Below are 17,055 nucleotides of genomic sequence, written 5' to 3'. Positions count from 1 at the left end.
TATTGACCCTCTCTATACCTCAAACTTCTGTAAGGTCTCCGCTCAGTCTCCATGGTCCAGGAGAAAAAGTCCAAGCCTATCCATCCTCTTTCTTTAATGCTATCCTTCCTGTACTTGGGTCACCCGGCCTATGTCAGATTTATTGTTTCATATTGGGCTGTGAATCACCAGAGCAGGGTAAGGAGGAGTAACTCAACGTTGCCATTTCCCAATGATGGGCATTGCAGCCACTGTTCTGGAAGTAGTTTGAACTCTTGACTCTTTTAAATTTAGTTGTTCAAGGATCAGACTTTTATCTTTAGTTCTTCTTTCTTTGGCTTGGCTTCGCGGACGAAGATTTATGGAGGGAGTAAAAGTCCACGTCAGCTGCAGGCTCGATTGTGGCTGACAAGTCCGATGCGGGACAGGCAGACATGGTTGCAGGGGAAAATTGGTGGGTTGGGGTTAGGGTTAGGGTTTTTCCTCCTTTGTCTTTTGTCAGTGAGGTGGGCTCTGCGGTCTTCTCCAAAGGAGGTTGCTGCCCACCGAACTGTGAGGCGCCAAGATGCACGGTTTGAGGCGAGATCAGCCCACTGGCGGTGGTCAATGGGGCAGGCACCAAGAGATTTATTTAAGCAGTCCTTGTACCTCTTCTTTGGCGCACCTCTGTCACGGTGGCCAGTGGAGAGCTCGCCACATAACACGATCTTGGGAAGGCGACGGTCCTCCATTCTGGAGACGTGACCCACCCAGCGCAGCTGGATCTTCAGCAGCGTGGACTCTATGCTGTCGGCCTCCGCCATCTCGAGTACTTCGACGTTAGGGATGAAGTCGCTCCAATGAATGTTGAGGATGGAGCGGAGACAACGCTGGTGGAAGCGTTCTAGGAGCCGTAGGTGATGCCGGTAGAGGACCCATGATTCGGAGCCAAACAGGAGTGTGGGTAAGACAACGGCTCTGTACGCGCTAATCTTTAGTTACAAACAAACAAAATCTGGCCAAAGGCTTATTTAACATCTATCGGTGGTATTTGCTTACATCTCTCCACTTATAAACTCAGTGTTTCCTATTTGTCATGTGTAAATCCATCAAAATGATGTCCTGAATCTTGTTCCAGCTCTGATATTCCGTTTGGAAGGAAAGATTCAAGAATCCTTTGAACTTTTTCAGACCTGTGCAATCCTAAATCCGCAGAACGTGGAGAACCTGAAACAAGCGGCGAGGTCATTGTAAGTTTTCTTCAGTCTCTGAACGACTAACACAAGGTCAGGTCCATGTGCAGCCATTAAATCTGAAAGAGGAGTGTATCCTGAGGCATGCAGCTGACTGCTTTCTTATTCTCATTATACTGCACAACAAAGTTTTCTCAAAAGGTTTCCTTCCTGAAAACAAATTGAGGATAATGCTAGACAACTTCAAAATGAACTCCAAGATAATTTCAGATTTGCTGCATCACTTAAGAAGTTGGAGAAACATGAAATTAACTTTGAATTTAGCAAGTTTAATCGTGACGCTGACACGTTGCGTTAGTTCAACCGACCTAAAACTGTTTTGCTGCTGGTTTTCGTTTGTACTCAGCATCTGATGCCCCTCATGTCAGTGTCCAACGATAGTCGGCAGCATTGATGGATTCCAGTTGCTTTTCAATGATCGCAATGTCCTGGTGAAACCTTTCACCGTGTTCGTCACTGACGGCACCGAGAGCAGCGGGGAAGGAGGCCAAGTGCGAAGGCAGAAAGTGAACGTTCACTAACCTATCGCATTTCATGGTTTTGTCTGCTTGAAGCCAGATTGGGTTATATCTAAAAGTTGGCATTATCTGCTGCTTTGGTAAACACGATGCTGGAGAATCTCAGCGGTCATATATTAGCAAAGATAAAGATACATAACTAATGTTTCAGGCTTGAGCCCTTCATCAAAGTGTGAAAGAAATTTTTTGCTCAAACCTTGAAGAAGGGCTGAAGCTCAAAACATTGGTTATGTATCTATCTTTGCTCCATAAAGTCCACTGCTGGACCTGCTGAGTTTCTCAGAATATGTGCAGGCCATTCTCAGTGGAAGGTATCTCTAAATATTCTCAAATTTTCTTAGGTATCTGCTTGGGAAACACAAGGCAGCAATTGAAGTTTACAGTGAAGCTGCTAAACTAAATGAAAAGGATTGGGTAAGTTACACTGGCAAAATGTAATTAAACACCAGTGAGCACTTATTGTCATGTTTGCAATCAGCCCAAACGTGGACTTAACCAAGGTAGCAGTTTGTGTAAACATCAATGTTGTCCTTTATGAGGGTATTATTCCCTAGAATTTATAAGATTTTGGCCAGGTTTTTTAATCAATATCAAGATATGCCATGAGGGATTGAAAGAATGGGTGGAAACTTTCCGTTGGGAACAGAAGTCAGAGCTATGATGTAGAAGTTTTCAGGATGTCCCACATTTTATTAGAACCATAGAACATTACAGCACAGAAATAGGCCCTTTGGCCCTTCTAGTTTGTGCCGAACTATTATTCTCCCTCGTCCCACTGACCTGCACCTTGACCATATCCCTCCAAACCCCTCTCATCCATGTACCAGTCTAAATTCTACTTAAAAATTAAAATTGTGCCCGCATTCACCACTTAAGATGGCAGCTTATTCCACACTCCCACCACTTTCTACGTGAAGAAGTTCCCCCTCAACTTTTCGCCTTTTCTCCCTTAACCCATGTCCTCTCATTTGTATCTCACCTACTCTCAGTGGAAAAAGCCCATCTACATTTATTCTATCTAGACCCCTCATAATTTTAAATACCTCTATCAAATTTCCCCTTTTTCTTCTACACTCCAGGGAATAAAGGCTTAACCTGTTGAACCTTTCTCTATAACTGGGTTCCTAAAGTCTGAACAACATCCTAGTAAATCTCTGCACTCTTTCAATCTTATTGATGCCTTTGCATAGTTAGGTGACCAAAACTGCATATAATACTCCAAATTTGGCTTCCAATGTTTTGTACAATTTTCCCCTATCACCCTAACTCTTGGACTCAATCCTTTGATTTATGAAGGCCAATATGCCAAAAGCTCTCTGTACAACCCTATCCACCTGTGATGCCAATTTCAAGGAAATATATATCTCTATTCTCAGATCCCTCTGTTCTACCATAGTGACCTACCATTCACCGTGTATGTCCTTTCTTGGTTGGTCCTTCCAAAAAGACACACCTCACACCTCACACTTGTCTGCATTTATCTGCCATTTTGCAGCCCATTTTTCCAGCTGGTCCAGGTCCTTCTATTCAATTGTAAATGAAAATGGTTTCTCTTGATTCTGTCAATGAAGCCTCATGTAATTTTACTTCTTTTCCCTTGCATCAATTAGGAAATTGGCCACAATCTCGGAGTGTGCTTCATGCATTTGAAGAATTTTGAGAAGGTAAATGACACAAAACAACTCATACCTGCTGAATATTTTGTTATCTCTCTATTTATAAGATCATCAAGACTAAGAATTGACATAATCCCCAAAGTCATTTTAAAGTTGAGTCAAAGTTACGATTTCAAATGAAGATGGAGTCCTGCCGCGTTTAGGAGAAGGCGTCATGAAGCAACGATACTGAGTAAAACTGCTTCTGCATTCTCCTAGCAATCATTCCAATGGCAGGATCAGCAAAGGTTAGATGTGCGGTAAAGATGAATAGCATGGATTGCATGCGGAATCTGCATTAAGTTGGTGTGTCATTATATTAGTGCCTAGGAGTAATCATTGTTCTTGAAGGTCAGTGGACACATTTGGATAAAGGTTTCTTTCTGTGTTCGGCGACTCCAAAATATTTAAATATTTGCAAATTGGAGATGAGAAAATGAGGAATTTTTTTTAAAAAACAATAAAACTCCTGGTATCCAGCACCTATGGGGATTGGTAGATGCTGAATAAATGAATTTTACGGTTGTTTAAGATTGGCGAACTAACGGCGAGGTGTTCCAATTTTAAACTTCTGTATCTCACCCATTTATTTTTCCATGATTTTTTTTGCTGGTTATTTGAATTCTGGATAACAGGGGTTTTACTGATAAACGTGTCATCCTGGTTGGCGTAGTGGTGAGCGCAATGTCTTTACATCGCCAGCGATCGGAACCGGACCGGGGTTCGAGTTCCGTGCTATCTGAGTTTGTAAAATTGTACTGGGATGGAGGTAAATGGGTTGTAAATTGTGTGGCATGGACTCGTGGGCCAAAATGGCCTGTTACGTTGGTGGATGTCTCAATTTTAGAAAAAAATTACTAGTTTAAACAAGGTCTAATCAGGGGGAATTAATGTGACTAAACTGCCACCAAGAGCAAGCAAAGGATCTGAGCAGTCCTTGCATCAAACGAAAGGAGATAGATGAATGTGTGAACTCGGCCCAGCTGAAGAGCTGCCACGTTTACATTGCTGAACCATTGGATTATGGCCAAGTCAGCCAGCCAGTCTGTTCCAGAGTGAGTGTCCCAAAGGGTCGTGTTCAGTACTAGATGGGAAAGTGATTAACATTAATGATATTTTGTTTTCCTTTGGGCCTGTGCACTAATGAAGTGGGTAGGAAGGATGCCCCAAATCCTCTTGTTGGGAGCATCTTTACATTGATGAATGAGAGGACGCTGACCATAAACTCCTGTGCTTCAACACAGTTGTATCTTTCACTTAAGTCGAGAGGACGGAAGAATCGCAAGGCTGATCCTGCACATCCAAGGTTAAAGGACCTGTCTGTCCTTGCTGTAGATCCTGTCACATATTCGGCACGTTCTTTATTTTAGTTCTGAAGTTATAAGTGGTGTAAATTTATTTCAAAAGGCTGTCAGAATTACAGGCACGTGTCTAGACACATCAATCTAAATTGTGGTCATTACATTGAACCTGTTTAGAAGTTTAGATCAACTGTACTTCGACAGCGAGAAACCTCCTGGGAAAGGATCATACTATAATTTGGTAGGATGGAAAGGGAGAGGGATGTATGCCTCTTAACAGTAACTATCCTTCAGCGCAGAGCGTTAATCCAGAAATAAGGGGCTTTTGTGAAAGTCCTGGAGTATTAGTTAGTTTGGACAAATCAAGTCAGCATGGGTTGCCTTGAGGATATGTTCACAGGGTATATTTGGCCTAGTTTCTGAGAGCAGAGGATTGGGGGACCAACACTGAGCAGCTATTAGAGAACTGGTGTTATACTATGGGGCAGAATTAATTAATGATACTGTTTAAAGGATTCCCCAGAAAACAACAATTATAGCTTAAAGGCTTGACCAATGTAGTGTGAGAAGAGACCTGGCTAAAGTGGGCTGGGAAAATATATGAAAGGTAGAAGAGCAGAGACGGGCATTTTGAAAATGTCTCACAAATCCCAGCAGAGGTGTGTTCAGGTTGAGGAAGAAAAGCTCCAGAAGGATGAACCAACGGGTTGACCAAGGATACAAGAAAAGGCATTCAGTGTTGCAAAGGATAGAGACAGATTTAAAAAAAAAAACTGGAAACTAGAAACAGATAACAAAACAATTAAAAAAGATTTTTTGGTGATTAGAAGTGGTGAATAATGTAAAAATGCACAGTAAGAGGTACTAAATTGGGGGATAAATCGTTTACATTCAGAGGGGATTAGCCACCTAACAGAATTAGAATTTGTTGTCATGAACAAGTCAGAGGTGGGAGAAGGGAGTATTTTTCAGGTTGATTGAAGGATACTGTAGTTAGATTTTCTAGTGATACAAAGGTGGGCAGGTTGTGAGGGGGACATAGAGTCTGCAATGAGTTATCGAAAGGCTAAGTTGGCAGAAGGGGCACGATTGAAAGAGGTTTGTGAGGGAGACACAGTAGACTGCAGATACAAGAATCGAGCAAAAGACTGCTGGAGGAACTCAGTGAGATTCTGAAGGGGATTGGCCAGGTGGATGTTGAATAATTTGCTTTGGGGCTATCGAGAACTAGGAATAAAATAGGTAATTGACTATTTCAGATAGAGATCAGCATTTTTTTTCCTCCCAGAAAGTGAAGAGTCTTTGGAATACTAAACTCACAGAGTTGTTGAATATATTTGAGGTGGAGATTGATGGATATTTGAACTACAGGGAAGCATAGTGAATAAGGTAGATGAGCTTAGAGCATGGACAGATGCTTGGGGTCATGATATTGTGGCAATTAGTGAGACCTGGCTGCAGGAGGGGCAGGACTGGCAACTTAATATTCCAGGATACATTTGTTTTAGATGTGATAGAGCAGGGGGTAAAAAAGGGGGAGGAGTTGCTCTGCTTGTTAAGGAGGACATTCCTGCCGTGAGATGGCAGGATGGTCTGGAGGGATCGTCCAGTGAGGCTGTTTGGGTGGAATTGAGGGGTGAAGGAGGCATGAGGGTGCTAATAGGGGTGAATTACAGACCACCAAATGAGCCAAGAAAATTAGAGGAACAAATTTGTAGGGAGATAACGTCTATGTGTGAGAATCATAAGGTAGTGATCATGGGAGATTTTAACTTCCCTCACATTGATTGGGATACCCATACAGTTAGAGGGTTGGATGGGCTAGAGTTTGTTAAATGTGTTCAAGATTGTTTTCTAAATCAATTAGTAGAAGAACCGACTCGGGACGGTGTAATACTAGATCTCCTGTTAGGGAATGAGCTAGGTCAGGTATCGGACATTAATGTTGGAGAACAAATTGGGTCTAGTGATCGTAACTCTGTTAGTTTTCGGGTAGTTTTAGGGAAGAGCAAGGAGGGGCCTAAAGTTGAGGTTCTGGATTGGAGAAGAGCAAATTTCGAAGGAATAAGAAGGGATTTGGGGAGTATTGAGTGGGACAGGATCTTTTCAGGTAAGGATATAAATGAAAAATGGAGGATATTCAAAAAAGAAATTTTGAGGGTACAGAGTAGATATGTCCCAGTGAGGATCAAAGGAAAGGCTGGAAGTCATAGGGAGGCTTGGTTTTCGAGGAATATTGGAAATTTGATTAGTAGAAAAAGGGAGGTGTACAAGAGGTATAAAGAGCAGGGGGCTGAGAGTTTGAAGGAGGACAACAAGGAGTGTAGAAGGAATCTTAAGAAAGAAATTAGAAAGGCCAAAAAAAGGCACGAAGAGGCTTTGGCAGACAGAGTAAAAATAAATCCAAAGGGTTTCTATAGGTACATTAAAAGTAAAAGATTAGTGAGGGATAAAATTGGACCCCTTGTAGATAGCGAGGGTAGGCTGAGTGAGAAGTCTGAGGAAATGGGGGAAATTTTGAATGATTTCTTTTCCTCGGTATTCACTAGGGAAAAAAATATTGAACCAGTTGAAGTAAAGAAAAATAGTGGGGAGGTCATGAAGCATATAAGGATAACCGAGGAGGTAGTGATGGCTGTGTTGAAAAAGATAAAGGTGGATAAATCTCCGGGACCGGACAAAATATTCCCAAGGACACTCAGGGAGGTTTATGGACAGATAATGGTGCCATTATCAGAGATATTTAGGATCACTGGTCACGGGGGTAGTGCCAAGGCATTGGAGGGTGGCGCATGTGGTTCCGTTGTTTAAGAAAGGGTCCAAATGTAAACCTGGGAATTATAGGCCCTTGAGTCTGACGTCTGTGGTGGGTAAGTTGATGGAAAGTGTTCTGAGGGATGGTATTTACAAATATTTGGAGGTACAGGGATTGATAGGGAGAAATCAGCATGGTTTTGTCAGGGGTAGATCATGCTTGACAAACCTGATTGAGTTTTTTGAGGGGGTTACAAAAAAGGTTGATGAAGGGAAAGCTGTGGATGTTGTCTATTTAGACTTTAGTAAAGCTTTTGACAAAGTTCCCCACAGGAGGTTATGAAAAAAGGTGGAGGAATTAGGTATAAATGAGGAGGTAGTGAAATGGATTCAGCAATGGTTGGATGAGAGATATCAGAGAGTAGTGGTAGAAAATTGTTTGTCCAATTGGAGGCCAGTGACTAGTGGAGTTCCTCAGAGATCGGTCCTGGGTCCACTATTGTTTGTTATATATATTAACGATCTGGAAGTAGGGGTGGAGAATTGGATAAGCAAGTTTACGGATGATACAAAGATTGGTGGTGTTGTGGACAGTGAGGAAGATTACCATAGATTAAAAGGTGATTTAGGAAGGCTGGAGGTGTAGGCTGAGAAATGGCTGATGGAATTTAATATAGATAAGTGTGAGGTGTTACATTTTGGAAAGGCAAATCTAAATTGATCATGTGCATTAAATGGTAGACAATTGAGGAGTGCAGAGCAACACAGGGATTTAGGAGTTATGGTAAATAGTACCCTCAAGGCTGATACTCAGGTAGATGGTGTGGTGAAGAAGGCATTTGGAATGTTGGCCTTCATAAATCGGAGTATTGAATTCAAGAGTAGGGAGGTTATGATGAAATTGTACAAGGCATTGGTGAGGCCAAATTTGGAGTACTGTGTACAGTTTTGGTCACCAAATTATAGGAAAGATATAAACAAAATAGAGAGAGTGCAGAGAAGGTTCATGAGAATGTTGACAGGATGTTAGGGTTTGTGTAACAGAGGAAGGTTGAGCAGTGTTAGGTCTGCTTTGTTCATGAATGAGTGAGACAAACACCAGACTGAGTCGAAATCAGGGTTCTTTGTTCTTTATTACCGGATTGTAACACTTGCGACTAAACATGTTAGTCGGAGAATGCATTCTGCCGTTATCAGCAAAATGGTGATTTTTTATACCCTTGGATATGTGCTTAGAACATCATCATATCATTACTTGTCCAATGACTAAAACTGTTGCTATCCTTTCCCTGCTAGCTTCCTGCCTCTCAATCCATCAATGTCTCTCTTATCTTGTAAGTACAAGGATGCATTCACATCTTGTTACAGCCCTGTACATTCCCATCTCATGATGTTTTACCTAACAGGAGTACAGGGACACCTCCCCTTCTTGTTACTGCCCTGTACAGGGTAACTCCCTACACATTCCCATCTCATGATGTTTTACCTTACAGCAGCCTGGGGCTTTTTTCTCTGGAGCGTAGAAGATTGAGGGGGATTTGATGGAGGTGTTCAAGATTTTAAAAGGGACAGAGAGTCAATGTGGATAGGCTTTTTCAATTAAGAGTGGGAGATATTCAAACCAGAGGGCATGGTTTAAGATTGAAGGGGGAAAATTATAAGGGGAACATGAGGGAAAATTTCTTTACGCAAAGGGTGGTAGGGATGTGGAATGAGCTTCCAGCAGACGTGGTCGAGGCAGGATCATTGGTTACATTTAAGGAAAGACTGGATTGTTACATGGAGGGGAGAGGATTGGAGGGGTATGGACCGGGTGCTGGTCGGTGGGACTAGGAGGGTGGGGATTTGTTCCGGCATGGACTAGTAGGGCCGAACTGGCCTGTTCTGTGTTGTAAGTGGTTATATGGTTCTTAATCCTCCAAAATATTCCGTATGGAATTTAAACTGGAGGTGTGGGAGGTTGAAAGCTTGGAGGACACAGTGGGGATGTCTGGGTTGGATTTTTAAAAGGCAGAGCAGGCTTGAGGGGTTGACTGGCTTATCTTTATGTTTCTTATGTCCGCAGGCCAAGTTTCATCTGAGCTGTGCACTCCAAAGCAGCAAACATGACCTGACCTTCATTGTGTTGGGCAAACTTTACCTGCTGGAGGGAAACACTGAAGGGGCTGTGGAAATTTATAAGAAGGCAGTAGAGTAAGTGTGGAACCAGATGAGTTATGATTATTTCCAGTAATCTCATCAATCATACCATAACTTTCAATTCTTTTGTCCTTAAGGAAGCAATGCAGAGTAGAGTAGGAGAGCAGTCACAGCAGAAAGTGGTTGAGAGTAATGTGAGGTGCCTGCTGGTCCATGGACTGCAGTGAGGACAGTTTGGAGGGACTTAGGAAGATAGAGGTCTGGGAAGTTGGGGCACAGCTAGTGGTAGCCAAAGGCTGTTGGCCAGAGAGACAGGGGAAGAGAACAACCGGGGAAGATCAGGTTGCCAAAAACTTAAAGTGAACTTGTTCTGGAATATCACATGGGGCCAGTATCAAAGGAAAGACAGTCCCTTCTGAGAGAAGCATTACTACTTCAAGCCAGTAGCCCTACTTTACAGACGAATAGCTATCGAATACATCCTTCATATTCTTTCATTTCCAGCATCTGGAGCTTTTTTGGTTGTCAAGTTCTTTTAACTCTGCCATTCCTTTCGGTAGATTTTCTCCAGAAAATGCTGAGCTTCTGACCACCTTGGGATTATTGTACCTACAGGTAATGTCACACTTTGTGCTGAGCTCCTGGATTTAACCATTTTACTCATTGTTGTCATTACCAAAGCTACTATTTGTGATTGAGAAAATGTGTGCAAAATTTCTAAATAAAATAATTTAGAAGCTTTGGGGAAGATGGAGTTAACCATCTTTGGTGGAAGGAAGGGAAAGGAGTGGGAGCTGAAAGGGAGACAGAGGGATAGGTAAAGGGAGAGAATGGGGGAAGGGGGTTACCAGAAATGGATGGCATCTGGTTAGAGACTGCAGAGATGGAAGACAAAGTGCCGTTCCTCCAATTTACAAGTGGCCTCAATTTGGCAGTACATGAGGCCTTTGACAGTCAGGTCAGTGTGGAACTGAAGTGATGGCCACTGGGAGGTCCTTCCTGTTGCAGTGGGAAGAGTTAAGTGACCTCCTAATCTTCCCAATGTAGAGGAGGCCACGATGGGAGAACCAGATGCAGTAGATGACTCCTGCACATTTACAGGCGCAGTGTTGCTTCACTTGGAAAGGTTGTTTGGGGCCTCGAATGGTGGTGAGGGAGGAGGTGTTGGTGCTCGTGCCGCACTTCTTGTGGTCACAGAGGGAGATATTGGGGGAGGGGGTGGAACACAAATCCATGTCCTATAAATGTATTTTAAACATTGTAATTATTGTACCTGCCTCTACCACTTCCTTTGGCAGCTCATTTAACATCCCCACCATCCTCTGTATGAAAATGTTGCCCCTCTGATCTCTTTTAAATCTTTCCACTCTCACTATAAATCTTTGGCCTTTCATCCTAGACACCCTTACCCTGGGGAAAAGACTGTGACCATTTACCTATCTATGCCCCTCGCAACTTTATACTCCTTCTGCTGCCGACTCCCTTTCTTATCACTCAGCATCCTTGTGAATCAGTTTCCACTCTTTCTGGCTTCATAACATCCTTCCAGGATTCAGCAACCAAAACTGCACCACCATTTGGTGCAGTCGCAACATGTCGTCCTGACTCCTGTACGCGACACCCTTTGGCAATGATGGCAAACGTGTCGTGTGTCTACTTTCAAGTAACTATATACCTGTTCGACTCGGTTTCTCTGATCCATAACACTCTCCAGGGTCCTGCCATTTACTGTGCATGTCCTCGTCCTACCCTGGTTTGACTTACCAAAATGCATCCACTCATACTTATCCAATTTAAATTCCACCTGCCGTTCCTTGGACCTTCCCCGGTTGATCTTGATCAAGATTCTATTGTCACGTACGAGTACAGAACATGTAATACTATATGAAATGGCCTCCTGTCTGCTGAAAGGCAGACAAAGAGTCATTCGTGTTGCCTGGTTCCCCGTGCAGTAAGAGAGAAAGAGAAGCAAAAGAGAGCTCCTTCTGACTCCAAGTGTCCGTAGATTCGCCTCCAGTGCTCCCTCAACCTCCGCAGCCACACAGACTCCTGTTCAATCCATTGGCAACTGGAGGTTCAGATTCAAACCTCTGACGCCATCAGGAAGCCCTCAGCGCCCGAGGCTCTTCAGGAGCCCTTTTGCTCTCACCACACTCTCAAATCCTGTGGTAAACTCAGAAAACCTTCGTCATTATCCACAATATCCCCAATTTTAGTGTCATCTTCAAATTTACTAACCACGTTAACAAGAAATACTGCAGTTGCTTGGCTAACTTCACCAACACACCAAATGCTGGAGGAACTCAGGGGGTAAGCAGGCAACAGAAAGATAGCATTTCAGGGAATAGACTATCGATTGCCTTCCATGGAGTATGCCTGACCCAGCATTCTGTGTATTAAACCACGTGAACTACATTCTCTTCCACATCGTTAATATGGATAACAGAGGATCTCTGTGGCACACCTCTGGTCACAGACTTCTAATCAGAAAAAACAACCCTGTGTGATCCCCTCTGACTCCTACTGTCAAGCCAGTTTGCTCGTTCATTCTCAGCCAAGATTCATTCTATTCCTGAAATCCTCTTCACCTCCTCCCAATAGGAGAAAAAATCCAGAATGACATCACAAACCACCAGATTCAACTAGAGTTTCTCTCTCTATTATCAGGCTCCTGAATGACCTCAAAGAGGCAAAGTTATGCAGCATTTGCTCCACACTACCTGCTCTTTCTCTGCATCAGCCCTTTTGTTCATCGAGTAGCCTTGGCTCCAGCTGGTGCATGGGGCATTGATATTCAAAGTAAAGAAGTCATGCTGCAGTTCATAAAACTTTGGTTCGATGGCATTTGGAGTATTAAATGTAGGAAGGAAATGGAGGGGTTGGCAAGGGTACAGAAGAGATTTACCAGGATGTTGTCTGAATTAAAGGGTATGAATTTCGGGGAGAGATTGGACAAACTTGGATTATTTTCTTGGAATGAAGGCTAAGGAGAGACCTAATAGAAGTTTATAACATTAAGAGATGTATTGATAGGGGAGACCATCAGAATCTCATTCTGTGGGTAGAAAACATGCATTTAAGGTGGTGGAGAGGGATGTACTTTTAAAGGAGTGTGTGGGGCATTTTTTTTTACAGAGAGTGGTAGATGCCTGGAGTGGGCTGCCAGGAGGAGTGGTGGAACTAGATATGGTAGTAGCATTTAATAAATTACTAGCTGGACACGTGAACAGGCAGGACATAGAGGGATATGTATCAAGCAGAAGAGTTTTGGTTTAACCTGGGCATGTGGAGTGTAGACAGGAGGGATGAAGGGCCTGTTCTATATCATTCTGTCACATTGTATAAGACTAAATGTAAAAATGTCAACCAACAATCCTGTATGTGTCTGGCTTTCAGCTTGGAATATACCAGAAGGCTTTTGAGCATTTAGGAAATGCTCTGACCTACAACCCTAACAATTATAAGGTACTGATTAATGTGTTTGGATACCACTGCTAACATGATAAGATTCAATCACTTAACAGCCTTCTTTCCTTGACCAAGTTAGAACCACTGTTCAATGTTAATAAGAATAAATGCACACAAACATTGTCGAGCTTCCTTTAAGAAATCCCTGAAAGGGCTGGTTTTAACGGATCTTCATCAGCGTCGGCCATGGAACCCGAGAGGTACTGCCAATGGCCCAGAAAAGGGTCTAACTGAAAAGCCATGATTAAGCCAGATTATAAGAAGATTTGAATTCATTTTGTGTATTGTTACAAAGTTGTATGTAAGTAAATTTTGAAGAGGGTGGAAAGATTGCACAGAGACCTGACAAATAAATGGCCTGGAAGATGGCAGGTGGAAGAAAATGGGTAATATTTGTGGAGGCTATGACATTGGGTATATTTAAAGCACTGGTCGATAGGTTCTTGATTATTAAGGGTGTAAATGGTAATAGAGAGAAGGCAGAATAGGGTTGAAAGGAAAAACACATTAGCATGGATGGGAAAAGCAGAAGAGACTCGATGGGCTGAATGGCCTAATTTTTGCTCCTTTTTATCATTTACTTGGAAAATTAGAACCTATTTTAAAGATTAATTGTGGGCTTTGGATGTACTTTAGAGTTTCTGCAATTGGACCGGGCTTGGTGAGACCACACTGGTGTATTTTTGGCCTTCATACCAAGGACACATGCCATAGATCAGTGGTTCTTCACCCTTTTGTCCACTCATGCATAGCCTTAAATAATCCCTCACAAACCATTCCACGCCATAGGTGCTCTGTGGTTATAAAGGACAGATTATAAAGGTGGTATGGAGTGGGGAAAGGATTGAGAACCACTGCCCTAGATGATGAGCAATACATCACTAGGTTGATTTCTGAATCAGTAGGACACCAAGTAACTGAATGCGTTCCCGCTACTCATCGACTCCTCTGCCGTTAGATACATTAATGCTATTTTAATTGAGAGTCCTTTCAATTTCCTGAGCATTCTCCCTGTGGTGTGTTGGCCAAAATTGGCCTCAGTGGATGAAAGGGCTCTGTCTGCAGATTGAACATTTCTCTTTGTTTATTTCTGGGGAATCGAGGAATTTGAAAATCAGGTTGAGATTATTTAATGATGGGGCGTTGAGATCCAAGCATTCTCCTTGTGCAGATTTGGAGATGGTAAAGTCCTTTGCTTCCCGACGCGTATTGCAGAGTGCAACTCGAGGCTTCTTCTGATTCCCCGCTTTTCATCCCAGGCTGTCCTGGCTGCAGGTTGTATGATGCAGACCCACAGTGACTATGATGTGGCCCTGAGCAAGTACAGGATAGCAGCTCACACCATGCCTGAGAGCCCACCGCTGTGGAACAACATCGGAATGTGCTTCTTTGGCAAGAAGAAATATGTAGCAGTAAGTACAGCGAGGATTCTCCTCAGGGAGGGTGTAGAAATGCGCGCATCTCATAGGAAGATAGTAAGCTGCAGCTGCATCAGTCACTCAATTCCATATATCCCTTGGAGGAGACAACTGTTCCTCCCACATTTCCACCACTTGTCAATAGATAAGGGGCATTTTACAATGGCCAGTTAAACTGCCAGGCAACTTTCTTTAGGATGTGGAAAGAAACCAGAGACCTATGAACATGGAGAACTTTGAAACCCCACACAAGGTGCACTGGAGATCAGGATTGAACCCATAGAGCCACTCAGTTGTCCATTGATGAGGTCCGCCACCCCCACATCAACTTTTTAGACCTTCTGTTTATTAATTGATATTCAGTGAATATGCTTCACCAGCCTTTGGCAAAAGGAGTTCCTCCTTACAATTTATTTTCCCTTTGTGTCATCTGCAAGCTCAGCACCCACTTCTTCGGTCCCATCACCTATGGGACGACTTGCGTTAGTTGTACTCCAGTTTCACAGCAGGAGACAGGCCTTTTCAGTCAACTTTTCCATGCCTACCTGAACTCCTCCCATTTCTTTGCATTTGGAGCCAAACTCATTTCTCACCTTCACAATTACAACCCTTTGTTCATCTGTACTCCTCCCCTGCCATTCTTCCCCATTTTCCCTCAGCCTTTAACTCAAAGCTTGAGAAAGCACTCAGGCCCAAAACATCGGTAATATACCTGCTATGGATACTACGAGACCGGCTGAGTTCTTCCAGCATTTCTGAGTTTTACCTTATCCATGTACCAGTCTTTAATTCAGAGGCATCTTGTTAATTTCTGAAATTTTATTGACGATTTGCTACTTGATACGGTGAAATTATCAACTTTCCCCAAGCCTGTCTTACTGTTCTCTTGGCTGTAGGCTATCAGCTGTTTGAAGAGAGCTAACTACCTCGCTCCCTTTGACTGGAAGATTCTGTATAACCTGGGTTTGGTGCACCTGACAATGCAACAAAATGCGTCAGCATTCCACTTCCTCAGGGCGGCCATCAACATGCACTCGAAGATGGGGGAGCTCTACATGCTGTTGGCTGGTGAGTGAGCATTTGATTGATTGTCACCTTCAGCACTTCCTAATGAAACCTCTCTAACACTGTGGAAACAGGATGGACTCATCACCCACACATTTCTCCCCGACAGCCCCCCATGCCACACCTACACAACCCTTCCAGGTGCATGGCTCTATCTGGTCACCTGTGCCCATTTCCAAGTCCCACAGCTGTGTGTGAACGGGACTGTGGGTTGAACAAAGCAGCCAGGATATTAAAGCGGAATATCTGTGCATGGACTCGAAGTTCCTAATGGGCTTCTCCACCTTCAGGGCCATGAATTCCTGTAATTCGATGGAGATGTTATACTATTTCAATGCGCAAGAAAATCAAAAGTATCCTTGAATCTTGTCCCCTGGTAATCTCCTGCCTTGATGGGGCTCTGCCATGAGCACCATGTGTTGGCCATCAGAATTGATAGTTTAAGAAAAGGCTGGGAGGGAACACTGGTAATGATTGGTTTATCCTACCATTCTACTGGTAGGCTTTGTGGAGATCATGTTGACTGTCTTTCCAGGTTGTTGAGGTGCCGCTGTGAAAAACAAAATTAATTGCAGCGAAGAGAGCTAGGATCACTGCCTGCTCTCCTTCCTCAAGTAGCAGCTTGGTTTGTGCATTCAGATAGAAGGAAATAGATCCCAATTCATGACATATGTAAGAATCAGTGAACACTGGACACGGGTAGGTTGCGGCCATCTCAGTCTAATGCCTATCTTCGCGCTGAGCAGTGTGTTTACAGCAGCTGCCGGAGAGGGCAGAGAGCAGGGTTAGAGAGTTGGGTCAGTAGTAGGTTAGTTGTGAGGGGGCAGAGAGCAGGGTTTGGGAGATGGGGCTGGGTAGGTGTGAAGGGCAGAGAGGAGGTTTGGGAGTTGGGTCAGGGGCTGCCGTGCATCTTGGCGCCTCACAGTTTGGCGGGCAGCAACCTCCTTTGAAGAAGTCCGCAGAGCCCACCTCACTGACAAAAGGCAAAGGAGGAAAAACCCAACACCCAACCCCAACCGCTGCAACCGTGTCTGCCTGTCCCGCATCGGACTTGTCAGCCACAAATGAGCCTGCAGCTGACGTGGACTTTTTACCCCCTCCATAAATCTTCGTCTGCGAAGCCAAGCCAAAGAGAAGAGAGGAGAGGAGTGGGGTAGAGAGCAGGGTTTGGGAGTTGGGATGAGGGGTGGGGAGGTGTGAGGGGTAGAGAGCAGAGTTTTGGAGTTGGGGTGGTGTAGGGCAGAGAGCAGGGTTTGGGAGTTGGGTTGGGGGTGGGGAGGTGTGAGGAGTAAACATGGTTTGGGAGTTGGGTTGGGGGTGAGGAGGTGTGAGGGGGCAGAGAGCAGGTTTGAGAGTTGGGTCAGGGGCTGGGTAGGAGTGAGGGGTAGAGAACAGAGTTTGGGACGAGGGGCGATGAGGTGTGAGGGGTAAAGAGCAGGGTTTGGGTGTTGGGGTGGGGAGGGGTGTGGGGAAGAGAGCAGGGTTTGGGAGTTGAGATTCATCACCTCTACAACATACAACTGGAA

At 43.9% G+C, this 17,055-nt stretch overlaps 1 protein-coding gene across 7 annotated transcripts in view; it reads left to right on the top strand.

Annotated features, from left to right (window-relative positions):
* Positions 1-17,055, top strand: part of bbs4 (Bardet-Biedl syndrome 4) — a 65,098-nt gene that overhangs the window by 9,503 nt on the left and 38,540 nt on the right. For 5 of the 7 annotated variants that reach the window (XM_069902389.1, XM_069902388.1, XM_069902387.1 and 2 more), the window contains 8 exons: positions 1,097-1,208; positions 2,071-2,143; positions 3,340-3,393; positions 9,505-9,632; positions 10,139-10,193; positions 12,975-13,043; positions 14,306-14,458; positions 15,361-15,532. In XM_069902389.1, the coding sequence (XP_069758490.1) occupies positions 1,097-1,208; positions 2,071-2,143; positions 3,340-3,393; positions 9,505-9,632; positions 10,139-10,193; positions 12,975-13,043; positions 14,306-14,458; positions 15,361-15,532 (816 nt within the window). The remainder of the gene's footprint in view (positions 1-1,096; positions 1,209-2,070; positions 2,144-3,339; positions 3,394-9,504; positions 9,633-10,138; positions 10,194-12,974; positions 13,044-14,305; positions 14,459-15,360; positions 15,533-17,055) is intronic. The other 2 variants (XM_069902392.1, XM_069902391.1) reach the window with 1 other exon arrangement.

The sequence above is a fragment of the Narcine bancroftii genome, chromosome 11, assembly GCF_036971445.1.
Source record: "Narcine bancroftii isolate sNarBan1 chromosome 11, sNarBan1.hap1, whole genome shotgun sequence".
Classification (NCBI taxonomy): domain Eukaryota; kingdom Metazoa; phylum Chordata; class Chondrichthyes; order Torpediniformes; family Narcinidae; genus Narcine; species Narcine bancroftii.
Note: the sequence above shows the minus strand (reverse complement) of the source record. Positions and strands in the feature narration are given on the sequence as shown.